This window comes from Triturus cristatus, chromosome 9, assembly GCF_964204655.1.
Source record: "Triturus cristatus chromosome 9, aTriCri1.1, whole genome shotgun sequence".
NCBI lineage: Eukaryota > Metazoa > Chordata > Amphibia > Caudata > Salamandridae > Triturus > Triturus cristatus.
The window spans coordinates 1,024,871,667-1,024,885,757 of record NC_140592.1 but is presented as its reverse complement, the minus strand read 5'-3'; the positions used below and the strand labels follow the sequence as shown (position 1 = coordinate 1,024,885,757).

General features: G+C 52.2%; 1 protein-coding gene across 2 annotated transcripts in view; it reads left to right on the top strand.

Annotated features, from left to right (window-relative positions):
- YLPM1 (YLP motif containing 1) overlaps window positions 1-14,091 on the top strand; it is an 820,959-nt gene that overhangs the window by 424,150 nt on the left and 382,718 nt on the right. For both annotated transcript variants that reach the window (XM_085626748.1, XM_085626747.1), the window contains exon 12: window positions 279-398. In XM_085626748.1, the coding sequence (XP_085482874.1) occupies window positions 279-398 (120 nt within the window). The remainder of the gene's footprint in view (window positions 1-278; window positions 399-14,091) is intronic.

The window sequence follows — 14,091 nt, the reverse complement described above, 5'->3', positions numbered from 1 at the left end:
CAGTGTCCTAGTCTCAAAATCTTGTCTGTGTGGTTTATTGTATTACAAATATTTGACCTTTTTTATTTTGTTCTGAAATACCATGTTGACCCAGAAACTATTATTAAAGGTTTATGAATATCTCTGACAAACTATTGTTACAGTTAAATAGGCCTTTTTTCCAAAGGCCCTCTCGTAATATAGCTTCTGTCCATCTTAGTGCTTGAGGAGCAGAAGCTACTGCAAAGCCTTTTGGTTAAGACATAGACACTGATTTTCTTTGTTTTTTTCTGATTTAGGATAAGGAGGTGGAGTGTGGTGGCCCGGCTCCCAGAGTGTTGAGTCTTGATGATTATTTCATCATAGAAGTGGAAAGGATGGAGAAGGACCCTGAATCTGGAAAGAAAGTCAAAAAGAAGGTACAAGGCATAGGATAATGCGAGATTTTGTTGGGGGGACGGTAGGGAGGTGACGGGACAATACTTGGTTTAATTTAGAACATTTCTCTGCTGTTATACTTTAGGCTTTATTAGATTTTCAGTCTAGTGGGCTGTCCACGTAATTGCTTCTTCTCTCGATTGGAATTTTAAAGAATGATCAAACTTCCTGAATTGGCAATAAGTTACATTGCTTATAGCAGTTTGTAGAAAGACTGTGCTATTTGTAGGTCTCGCCTAGGCAGCGCTTGCGAGGTCTCTTCGACATATGCTGTATTCAGGATATTTGCATAAAGCTCCGCCTACTTCCCGCCCATCTTTTTAATTGGCTCCTGTCCTTTGTAAATGGTTGCTTATCGTTGGTTATTATGCTTTGTAGTACCTCCTTGTCTCTTTGTAACCTCTCATGAGGACACCCCCTATTACATGTGTTGTTTTATTACATGTGTTTCACCTTAGTTTTTATTTACAACTTCAAAGCACTATTTTCTTAAAGGTCTTCAGACAGGACACTCACTTGGTCCTAAACAAGGTTGGCAGTGGTTACTTTACTACCTAGTATATCTCACATTTATATTCGACCTTCTATAAATCCCCCTTCATCAGTTCCACATCGAGTAAAACCTAATCCGGAATTAATATAATTATTTTGTCACATTTCAGAGCTGTTAGTTGTATAAATGGACATATCTATTTGAATGTACTGTTGGTACTGTCTTGCATGCAGTGCATTAGGGGAGTACCATATGTGACCAAAATGTTGATGCTCACTCGTGATCTCTAGGCGCGACTTGCGGTACTGCTCCTACACATCTATATTAGACCTTCTATAAATGTCCCTTCATTAGCTCCACATGGAGTACAACCTAATCCGGAATTAATATAATAATTATTTTGTCAGATTTCAAAGCTTCTAACTGTATATAGTGAATGTACTGTAGTACTGTCTTGCATGCAGGACCAAACTGGGAACCGAAACCGACCCTGGCAAACTTCTCGGCCTGCCCCCGAGGGCAGTAGGGGGTGCGGCTGAGCTGTTTGCACAGGCTGGTTTTGGCCGATTTCGTTACAAGGGTGTCTGATAGTTGAGAAAGTGCCATCTTTCCTTCATGGTATGCCCCCCATTTTTTGCTGAATGTACTTTGACTGAGTGTGCCCTGGACTCCTGCCAATCAGGTGCCCAGGGCCTATGTTCCTTCCCTAAAAACCTCAAACCCAAATTGGCAAACCCTGGCCACATGTCAGCCACTGGTAAGTGGTACACTAGGTACCCAGGGCCTTGTGACCAGGTAAGGCCTCTAAGGGCTGCAGCACTCATTGTGCCACCCTTAGAGGCCCTGTACCCCAGCACACACACACTGCCCTTGCAGGCTGAGTGTCTGGGTACAAGACAAAACAAAGAGTAGACATGGCACACATCCCTGTGTGCCATGCCCACCACATACACTGCCCTGGCATACATCGGCCACCCCTCTAGCTGGTTGCCCTATGCCAGTCGTGTGGGCACAGGAGCATGAGCCCTGTGCCCCTACAGTACCCAGGTCCATTCCTGGACCCTGTAAGTACAGTGCTGCCATTTAATAGTACATGGCGCTGAGAGCTCGTCAAACACGAACTCCACAACACCATAATGGCAACACTGAAGACTGAGAAGTTTGGTACCAAACTTCTCAGCACATTAAACCCGCACTGATGCCAATGTGGGATTTAACGTACCAAGCACCACAGAGGGCATCTTAGAGATGCCCCCTGAAACCTAACCTACAATCCACGTCTGGTCTGGGAGGCTGCCTAGGCTGCAACACAGCAGACATGTTGCTGGACCCCTGGGTAGGAGAGCCCCCGCTCTCCTGGACCTGCAACAATGCACGTCCTGGGCGAGGTACTAGGTCTCCTCCCCCAGGATGGACAGGGGGAAGCTTCAAAGGCATGCCGCCTCTGTGAGCTTCCCCAGACCAATTGCTACCCCCACTCTGGCGGGAAGCCTGGCCGGAAACCCCAAATAAGGACCGGGGATGTGCCAGCCTTCCAAAACCACCCCTCAAGCGGGGGGGGGGGCGAGGTGAAGCACTTCTCCGGGCGCTCGCCATCTTGAAGATGGGAGGCCCTGCCCAATCAGGACTAGGCTACTGCTCCCCTCCCACAGGAGAGAGGCAGGATAGGGGGTGTCCCTGCCCTCTACCGACCTGTAATGCCCCAAAATCTAGTATTTGGGGGCACCCTGAACCTTCCTTCCTTAGATTCCAGATTCCCAAAAACTAAGAAAGAAGACCTGCCGTGCAGCTGCAAAGAAGTGGAAGACACCAATTGCTTTGGCCCCAGCCCTACCGGCCTGTCGACCCTCGAACCTGCTCCTGCTACATCCCGGCACCTCTTGTGGCCAGCAACCTCACAAACCTCGGTGGACCTGGCTACCTTTTGGCTCTAAGCACCTGGGACTCCCATGAGCAGAGGCTCTGCTCAAAACCAGCTTCTAACCCCTGGCATCAGCCCGGAACCGCGAACTCAACACCCGCCAAGCCTTGCCTGTGATGGAGTGAACAAAGACCCCGAGGACGTCCCCACGGCGACTGTGACCCCAAATTCGGCACCCAAGCACTCACCTCGACGCTCCTGACTACGCCTGCAACCTCAGAACCAGGTACCCCCCTAAGCATGATCAACAGAGGGTAAGATTTCCCGACATCAATAGGTACCCCTGTACCCGGCGCCCTGCGGCCCCCTGTGCCCAACTCTTGGGTACCTTCCTATCCTCCAACTACCCAACTTACCTCTCAAAGTGGTGGTGGCACCTGAAGAATCTTCGTCCCCGAGCTTGCAGCTTTTGTTCAACCAGGAGCCTTCCCATTGAAATCCATTGAGCGCCCGAAGGCTCAAAAGCACTCTGCACCCAGCCGCCCGAGTGGCCCTGGCAGTGTAACCTCTACATCTATCTACTTCCCCATTTGCCCTGAGCAAGTGACCAGGAGCCCAGCTCCCACAGCCGCGTGGCCTGCTAGTCAGCAGCCACCAACCAAGGCCCCCTGCCTCCCATAGGATAACATTGTGCCTAACTCACTCTGCACCCGGATGCCCCTGTTCCGCTGAGGGTGTAACAACCGTACTTACCTGACCCTGGGAGACCCCTGAGTCTGTGCCCAGAACCTTAACTCTGCCAGTTGAGTACTTACCCAAAAGCCGATAACCCAATTTTCCTCCATAGGGTAACATTGACTGGTTTCTTCTGAAATTTCTTCTAAGTGTGGAGTTTCTAAAACTTAAAATATTCACCAAAAATCAACCGAGTAACGAAAATACTCACCTGCTATTAGGAGAGATCCCAGTGCTGGATCTTGGTGCCAAGCACTGACCCTGAAAAATATTCACAACCGTACTTACCAGTATCCCAATTTTTTTCAATAGGAAATCATTGACAGTTTTTCTGTGAAATTTCTTCTGTTGATTTTTGCAAACTACAAATATTCTTTAAAAACAAGCATTTACAATGCAACTGTCTCGGCATTGTTAAAGTTAGAGCTATTGGCATTGCACATGACATTAGGGAAGTGACGTCACGAAAGGTGGCTTGCACTATCAGTTTCATTGCCTCCCCTCGCTCACCCCGTTAGATGCGATTGCATCAGAGAAGCCAGCGTGAGAGCAGCGTTCTGAATGACCTCCGATCTCGCCCCAGAGAGGCCAAAGAGTGAATGTGTGGCTCCATTTGCTCCAATTATCGAGCTCCCGGTAAATTAAGTGGGGGGACGCCGTCCACCCGCGTGATAGTGGTACCCCGACTCTAGCCCTGGGTGGAGCTATATGTAAAGATACATTAAAGGGCACACTGACTTCTCGGAAAGGCCAGGTAGCCAAATGTAATTAAACTGAATCTGAAATACAATTAAAACACTTGACTGCATCGAGAGTTAATGGATGCAATTGGTTGCTAACCACCGCAATGTTTCAATTTTAGTTTACTGAGGTTCACTTTAATCAAACGTTAGATTAATTAAGCAGCGCCCACACAAAACGCTCCTCAGTCCAGTGCTCACAGTGAGGCATTGGTTTTTGATTTTACTTCTTACATACGCTTCGCACCAGACTTCTGATGATTCTAAGTGGTGCAAACAAACGATGCTGATATTACTCGAGGTTGCTACTACTGCTAACATTATAAATTGTTTGTGAATGCAGTTTTGAATATGGTCTGGTGAACGTTCATAGTTTTATTTTTTAAATGTCTGTGTATTTTGGATATGCCTCGTCTTCCCAATGTATAGATGTATGGTAAATAGCTATTAATATCACATAATACGCCACATGTTTGCATTACATCAAACAACATGACTCGTAGTTTGCCGTTTGCCTTGTTGAACAATTTGCCCTTCATATTTCACATCATTTACTGAACACTACTACATAATCACCCCGCCCCCGCGTAATCCTGGGCATGATTCATTCCACTGACATGACTCAATCCTTGAGAGGGGCCCTGCACATGTTTCCCCATCCTCAACCCCCAGCACCTCGGTGAGGTCTCCAGGATTAATAAATGCATCTGAAAGAAACACGTTAGTTAGATTCCTCACCTTAGAATATCCCCAGGCGTCAGACTGGATCCGGAAGATTTTTCGTCAGCAATACCCCTTGCGCGTCGCTAGGCGTCGTCTGCGGCTCCGCGTCCGTCGGCGTCGTGCGCCGGAATGACGTCGTCGGAGTACTTAGACACCGCCCATGCGCGCTGACGTCAGTTCTTCTTTTTTCCGCGCCAGTAAGCGCAGATCCGGGAGAGCTACCCCTTTAGTCATTTTTTTACTAACTTGATCTTGTCGACTTCAGTGCCGGTAGGATGCCTGGGTTTTAAAGCCTGTGCTGACTGTAGCCGCTTGATGTCGGTTACGGACCATCACCGCCGGTGCCTTTACTGCTTGGGCCTCGACCACGACGCGGAGTCGTGTTCGGACTGCAAGGCCCTGACCTCGAAGGCTAGATGGGAGCGGTCCCGTAAGCTTTTCGAGATCCGCCACTCCGCCACTCGGCCCCGCGAGCCTCTCGATCCCGGTCCAGGAGGAGGTCCAAGGATCGGTCGCGGAGCCGCAGCCGACGTCACCATCGGTCGTCGGGATCCAAGTCTTCGGGTAAGTCGAAGCATTCCAAGAAGTCCAAGAGGCGACACCGCTCTTCGGACTCCCCTCGCCGGTCGCGTGACTCGGCCGAGGGTCAGGGTGGTTCCACCCCCGCGGCTCCGGCGGAGCCGCAGGCACCGCGCAAGTCCCCATACCCGCCGGTCCCTGGGACTAACGCGACGCCGGGGAGGTCAGTGCCTTCCTCACGGCCATGAGGAGCCTGGCTCCGCCGTCGACGCTCGCTGGCGCGCCTTCGGGCCCCGCGGACCCGACAGGGCTGCCTTGCCTGCCGGCGGCTCCGGCCCCGGCGCCGTCGACGGCTCCGGCCTTGACGCCGCAAGCGCATGAGGGACCCGTTCCCGAGTCCCGGTCGACCTCGTCACGCCTCCTCTTCCGGCGTCGACACCAGTACCACCCCCGACGCCGACTCCGCTCGACGTCGAGCCCCAGTTCAGTCCCGCTCCGGGCCCGGCGCCGCTACGGCGTCGATGGACGCCGCGTTCGGCGCCGCTAGAGACACATTATGTCTACCGCCCGGCTCCGTTACTTCCTCCTGTATACCAGGAATCGGATGATGGGGACAACTGGGAGGGATCCGAGGATCCTATGGCCGCTCAGGCTCAAATGTCACAGGACTGGGCAGATGAACTGGGGGAGGCCAGTGGCCTGGATACCTCTCCGGACACTGGATTCGTCTCTCCTCCGACTGTGGCTTCGGAGGAGGGCGCTGCTTTCTCTGTGGTGCTGCGCAAGGCGGCCGCAGCCCTTGGGCTCGAGCTACCTGCCGTGGCTGTGAGGACTAACGTCCTCACTGAGGTGCTTCATTCTGCAGCAAGCTCCACTGAGCCTCTGCTGCAATTCAATGAGGCCCTCATTGACGTTCAGCAGGGCACCTGGTCCAAGCCCTCCACAGTTCCTCCTGTGGACAGGAACGTCGCCAGGCGCCACCGCCCTGCTCCGGGCGACCCCAGTTTTCTGTCCCAACACCCTACCCCCGAGAGCCTGGTTATCCAGGCCTCTACCTCCCAATCCTCCTTCCCGACCGCTCCGCCGGACCGGGATTCTAAGAGACTGGAACAGTTTGGCAAGAAGCTGTTCTCTTCCCTTAGTTTGGGCCTGCGGTCTTTGAACACCGCCTGTCTCTTGGACCGTTATTCCCACTCTCTGTGGGATGCGGTGGAGGACGTGCTGCCCCTGTGTCCGGAGGAGGTCCGGACACGACGTACCCAGGCTCTGGCCGATGGGAGGGATGCAGCACGACACGCTATCCGATGTGGGCTTGACACTACGGACTCGCTGGGTAGGGCAATTTCTACCACAGTGGCGCTTAGACGTCACGCCTGGCTGCGGTCCACGTCATTTTCGGGCGATGTCCAGAGCACTCTCATGGACATGCCCTTTGATGGCACTCGCCTTTTTGGCGAGAAAGCGGACAGTGCGCTTAATCGCTTTAAGGACTCCCGGGCTACGGCCAAGTCCTTGGGCCTCTCGGCCCCGCGGTCGCAAACTTCCGCTTTTCGCCCCTTTCGTGGCCAAGGAAGGGGTGCCTCCTCACGTACGCCTAGCCACCAGCCGCAGAACCAACCTGCGCGCGGTCGTGGTTTCCGCCGAGGCGGTTCTGGAGGACGACGAGGTCAGCCCACATCCCATTCCACGCCAGTGGGCGGCAGAGTTCGCCATCACCTGCTCCACTGGCGGTCCATCACATCGGACAGGTGGGTGCTGCAAATCGTCCGAAGGGGCTACTCCCTCCCCTTCGAGACGACCTCTACAGCCATGCCACCGCAGCACCACCGTATCTCGGGGGATCATTTGAATCTTCTCCACGAGGAAGTTTCGGCCTTCTTGGCCAAGGGGGCCGTCGAGCGCGTTCCGAGCCCAGAAGTAGGTCGTGGTTGTTATTCCCACTACTTTCTGGTGCCCAAGAAGGGCAAAGGGGGCTTGCGCCCTATCTTGGACCTCCGGAACGTCAATGCCTTCCTCCGGAAGGAAAGGTTCAAAATGTTAACTTTGGCTCAGGTTCTAGCTGCCCTAGACCCTGGAGACTGGATGGTAGCGTTGGACTTGCAGGACGCATATTTCCACATCCCCGTCCTGCCGGCCCACCGGCGTTACCTGCGGTTCACGTGGGCCAAGAGCACTTTCAGTTTACCGTGCTCCCCTTCAGCCTCACCAGTGCCCCTCGGGTGTTCACGAAAGTGATGGCGGTGGTCGCAGCTCATCTGCGCAGATCAGGGGTTCCAGTCTTCCCCTATCTCGACGACTGGTTGTTGAAGGCGGGCTCGCCCCAGACAGTCGTCTCCCACCTCCAGACTACGGCGGATTTCCTGCATTTGCTGGGATTTTCCATCAACGTGCCGAAGTCACACTTGAGTCCCTCTCAGAAGCTCCTCTTCATCGGAGCAGTTCTCGATTCTGCGCAGTTCCGGGTCTATCCACCGGAACAGCGGGTCCGGGATATTCAGGCCCTGATTCCCATCTTTCGGCCTCTATCCTGGGTTTCGGTCAGGCTAGTGTTGCGGCTTCTGGGGCTGATGGCCTCCTGCATCCTACTAGTGCATCACGCCAGGCGGCGCATGCGGGCTCTGCAGTGGGACCTGAAGTTTCAGTGGGCCCAGCATCACGGCAACCTGTCCGACCATGTCTTGATCTCGGAGGGCACTGCACAGCAGTTGCAGTGGTGGCTCACGGACCGCGATTGGGTCATGGGCAGAAGCCTCTCCCTTCCCCAACCGGAGCATGTCGTAGTGACGGATGCGTCCCTCCTGGGATGGGGTGGCAATATGGGAGAGGCGGAGATCAGAGGCCTCTGGTCTCCGGCGGAGTCTCGTCTCCACATCAACCTGTTGGAGTTGAGAGCGATCCGGCTTGCACTGAAAGCCTTCCTTCCCTCTGTCAGGGGCAGTGTCGTGCAGGTGTTCACAGACAACACCACCGCCATGTGGTATTGCAACAAACAGGGCGGGGTGGGGTCGTGGACCCTTTGTCAGGAGGCTCTGCCCCTCTGGACGTGGCTGGAACACCAGGGCGTCACCCTAGTGGTTCAACATCTGGCGGGCTCTCTGAACGCCAGAGCAGACGAACTCAGCTGCTGGTGCATGATGGATCACGAATGGGGTCTGAACTCCGAAGATGGCGAGCGGCTCTCCGTGCAGGCCGGTTGAATCCGAGCACCTTTCTTGGGGTGTTAACTCATCCTCTTTCCGTATCGAGGTTAGCCCAGTCCGGGCGGGTCTCTCGAGAGGCCTCTGGTCCAGTCCGTGAGACTGGGTTCAAGTCGTGACTGAGGTGTCCCATCTGAAGCGGCCCGGACTGAGGCACGCGGACCTTTCATGGAATGGATCCATTCGGGCATCGTTGGGATTGGCGGCCGCTGGCTCAGCAAGGATGCCGTGGGCTTTAATGCAACTAAATATGTCCTTTCGCCTCTTGGTGGGTCATAAAGGGCAGTCACGAACGGGATGCAGCTGGACATTCACACCCGCGGGCACTGGCACCACTGCACCTACTGCACTAGCGAGTGTTGCACCGCTGATAGGTGCTGCTGAGCAACAGCTGTTCTAATGAAGAGGCCTATTCATGCGGGAGGGCAGTTCTAGCGCCATCATAAGGGGGCAGCAGAGTGGCCTCGTTAAGCCTCAAGCCCTGAGTTAATCGATGTGCGTAATTACGTCAGAAGACTCTACAGTGAATGTATTGAAGTCAGAGCCCCGCCCTCCCTACCCCAAGGAGCGTAGCAAGGGGGTCCTAGTGCAAAGGAAAATGACTGAGCCCCCGTTCAGCACTGGTTGCGTAGTAAAACAATCTAATATTCAAGGTTCTGTGGTCCCGAGGACCTAGACGCGGTGCCACTGCACCCGCTGCACCATTGATAGTGGCGTCCCTTCCCCCCCTCACAAACGACAGTACAGCCAGTGATGGGTGTGTCTCTACCTGTAATGACAATCTGAGGAGGGGGTGCTGAGCTAGCCCACCCCTATGCTAGCACGGGGTGTGAGGAACTCCCTTGTATTCCGCAGCAAACGTAGTGAGTATCTTGGTAAGTTGATCACAGGCCGTGATCACACGTGGATTTGTGTAGCGCAGATCGACGGCCCTGCTTCCTAATGCCATGAGCACAGCAGCAGCTCTTCATGAGAGGGACAGCAGCACACGCCGTCAGAGAGAGCTCGGAGTGCTGTACAGCTCCCTGAAAGGACGCGCATTTACTCACACAGCCGTTTGTAACCACCATTCACTGTAACGTTTCTTTAATTCGAGATCGTAGGTGGGGAGAGCAATGCTGAAATTCGAGCCCAGAGGACACACACGCATCTCAGCAGCCGTCCATCATTTCCTTTGGTTTTAAAAAAGAACAAGCACACCACCGCCTTTCTCCGAGGCGAAGCAGAAATGCCTCGGAGAAAGGCAGCGGCGGTTTCGGATTCGGGGCGTGTTTTTCTTTTCTCTCCTCTTGCCATTGGCTGGAGGAGATAATGAGAAAAGTAGCAAAAAACACGCCCCCGAATCCGAAAAGGACGGGGCCTGTTCGGAGAGACAAACCTCTTCTCCATTGGCTGGCCAGCATTCAAGAGGCCAGCCAATGGAGAAGAGGGGCGGGCTCAAGCCCCTCTTCTCCAAGTCATTAAATCTCGCGAGCGAGACTGCGCAAGCGCAGCCTTCGCTAGCCGAGACCTAATCATGCCAACTGTGAAAATGTAATTACTTACCTGTTTTAGATGGAGGTCCCAGTACTGAGTCTAGGAGCCCAGTACTGGATTACAAAAGTAACAAGAACATACTTACCTGCAACTTGAATTTTCTCCCAATAGGAGTCATTGACTGTTTTTCTATGAAATTTTTTTTAAGTGTCAACTTTTAAAATAGCAAAATATATCCTAAAAATCACAAGAGTAACTAAGACGACTTTTATCACTTGTTTTTAAGAACTGTCCCAGGGCTGAATCCAGTCCTAGAGTTACAAAAGTAATCCTGAAAGTAATCTATTGCAAATAACTTAAAACCTCCATTGAGCTCAATGCATTATTGTGTTTGAAATTGTGTTGCCTATTGCAACAACCTGTAACCAGTATTTACAAAAGTCAATTGCATATTGCAAAAGTATTTACCTAAAGCATCTCATCCTGAGAAAGTATATTTTAATACCTATTGTTGGTTCTAAAATAAAACAAAGATCTTTTTTATATAAACCATTGGCCTAGAGTTCAGTTCTTGAGTGTGTGAGACCATTTGCTGACTGAGTGTGTACAACAAATGCTTTTCTCTGTCCTCTGATACTGCCTTACTGCTCGACCAAGCTACCTCTTTAGAGAGTAAGGTTATATCGAACTTTAGCCTCTGCCAAAACCTCTGGGGACTGTGGCCTGTGTACACACTACCTATTTGGGAACAGTATATACAGAGCCACTTTCTCACAATAGTACAGGCCCCTTGGTAACAAATATGGCACCCAGGGGGCTCAAAACCGGCCCCCACCCTGGCGGCTCACCAGGGTAAGGCACGGTGCCTGCTATGGCCAATTCGGCCGTGCTTGCATGCAATCCATTATGGGTAGGGTGGATTTGCCATATCTTCAAAGTTTATCATGCTCACTAGAGACATCTAGGCGCAGCTTGAGGTACTGCACGTATACATCTATGTTAAACCTTCTGTGAATTTCCCTTCATCTGCTCCACATAGAGTACATTTTATTCCGTAATTATTATAATTCTTTTGTCACATTTCAAAGCTACTAATTGTAAATATTGAATGTACTGTGGTACTGTCTTGCATGCTATGTATTATGGGTAGTGTGGATTTACCTTGTCTTTAAAGTTTATCATGCTCACTAGGGACATCAAGGCGCAGCTTGCTGTACTGCACCTACACGTCTCACTTCTTTTTGTAAACATATATATATTTTTTGGGGTATAATGCATCTTATGCTTACATCTTAGTACATGACAGGGCATGCCATTGCATAGCTATCTTTTCTAATACAATTGTCGTTCCTGAGTGCCCATCTGTATTGCTGGTATCCTCATATTTGGTTATGCATGTTCAAACTATTCCCCCTCCCTCTCCCTCACTGCAGGCTATTAAGAGATTTTTCTTCTGTTATTTGTCTTTTTCCATTGCTATTAGTTGGTTGACTGAGTTGCCTTTGTGTTTGCATCCTTTTACCGTATATTCCTCAGTTAACCTTGCTTATGGGTTAGTCTCCCCGGGTTCCAGCTCTGGGTCGGTTCCTGCGTCCTGTCTCTGGGGGCTCCCCTGTCTAGAATTTGCCGTTATGGTGGCGTTCCCCTGCGTGTCGGAAGCTGGCGTCGTGCGGCTCCGCATCAGTCGTTGGTGTTGTGGTCGCCGAGATGACGTCGCGGCAGCTACTGAGACGCCGCCCTCGCTCGCTGACGTGAGTTTTTTCTTTTTCCGCGCCAGCAAGTGCAGGCACGGAGAGAGTAGTACTTCAAATCATTTTTTTGGGTCGATCGACTCCTGGTGTCGTAGGGATGCCCGGTTTCAAGTCTTGCGGGGACTGTCATCGGATGATGTCGATGACGGACCCGCACCGTGTGTGTCTCTACTGCCTGGGGCGCGACCACAACCCCAAGTCGTTCCCCGACTGCCTGGCCATGGCGCCGGAGACTTTGCGGGAGCGGTCCTGGAAGTTGCTGAAGGTCCAGCAGTCGGCTCTGCGCCGCTCAAGGTCCCGATTCTGTGGGAGGTCGAGGGAGCGGTCGCGGAGCCATCACCATCGTTCTTCAGGATCGAAGTCTTCGCACTCTGGGTCAGGTAAGGCAACGGACAAGAAGTCGAAAAAGCGTCATTGCTCGACTTCCCGTCGCGCAACGAGGGTGTGGGTGGTGCCTCCCCCGCAGGTCATCATACCAGGAGTAAACCCGTATGCCACAGATCCAGGGAACAATCGCGTTACCCCCGGAGACTCGTCCGCTCGCATCTTCCGAATTACCCAATTGCGGTACCACCACACTGAGTACCTCTGAATATATGGTGATTTTTGATCCGAGCTCCTTAATGAAAAACAGTTTGCTACAGCTGTAGCAACACTTTTGAAGAATCTACTGACCTACCCTTATCCTCAAAGAGCCAGCCCTCCACAACGTGAGAACCTGGCTGGGTCCTCACTTGAATTCTTTTTTTCACTTTTCACAGAGGCACTACACATTCACTAAGGCTGTGCCCCTTTTTACCATCCAGATGTCCTGCACCGTTAGTCCTGAAGAGACCCTACATTTGCAGATGGGTCGAAACGCCGTCGACCAGTACATAGAACGGACCATTACCCAGCCTGCATCATTGTACATGCAGACTGTTGATAAAATGTATTTGAATGGTCGTTCTTTACAGACTTATGGAATCCTTTTACAAAAATAAAAATTGTTTCACCATGTATAGTCACCTTTTGGTTTCAATTTTCACTTTGGGACACCATGCACAAAGTTTTGCGCTTTTGATTTAAAGAAGTGTATATACTATTTGCAGTTTTATATAAAATACTATATTGAATATACTGTGTAGAGATTTAAGTTTGCCCTCTGACATTACCAGTTTGTTTATACATTTATCGCGATTGTGCATATTCATTGCTTAAATCATTTTTTCCTATTATCCACTGGGACCACTGTTTTTTCATATAGAACTAATAACCTGGTTCCGTTGTGAGTAGGGTTCCCCTGTTCCTTGTAGTCCCCCGCAGTTACGGCGGAGCCTACTGTGTCGCCGTCGGCCTACCCGCCCTTCCTGGGTCCGTCGGCGACTTCGGCCCAGCTGCAGGAATTTCTGCCAGCCATGGTCCGCTTCTTCGGGCTGTCGGGCCCTGCTAGCCCGAATGGGGGTCCTCGCCCTTCACTGTCGGTGGCTCTGGCATCACGGTCTGCTTCGGCCCCAGCACCCCCAAGGATCCAGGCCTGGATCCCGGTCGACACCGGTTGCCTTGTTACACCTCCACCAATGTCGACCCCACTGGCACCATGTGCCACCGGACGTCTCCGTCCCCCTTTTCAGCTCGACATGGACACGGAGCTGGAACGGCGTCGCTCGATGCCGATGGGGCCTTTCTACCCCTATGTCCGGCCTCCTTATTTTCGGCCTGTACTTCAGTCTAAGGAGGAAGGGGAGGACTGGGAGGACCCTCTCAGCTCAGTGTGAGTATGACCCTGACTGGGCAGAGGAACTGGGGGATGCCAGTGGTCTTGACACCTCCCCTGACCTTGACATGCTCGCTCTCTCCTACCGTAGCTACGAAGAGGGTGCAAGCTATGCAGTGGTGTTGCGTAGGGCGGCAGAGGCCTTCAACCTCCAACTCCCTACCGTGACCGTCAGGACTAACCTCCTGACAGAAGTGCTTTTGCCGGCATGCTACCTCAGCGGAGCCACTGCTGCCTTTCAATGAGGCAGTTTCTGACGTTCTTTTGGGCACCTGGTCCAGGCCCAACACAGGGGCTCCTGTGGACAAGAACGTAGCCCGACGCCATCGCATGGCCCCGGTCGATCCCATTTTTCTCTCCCAACACCCTACCCCTGAGAGCTTGGTTGTCCAAGCCTCAACGTCGCAGCGTGCATTCCCTACC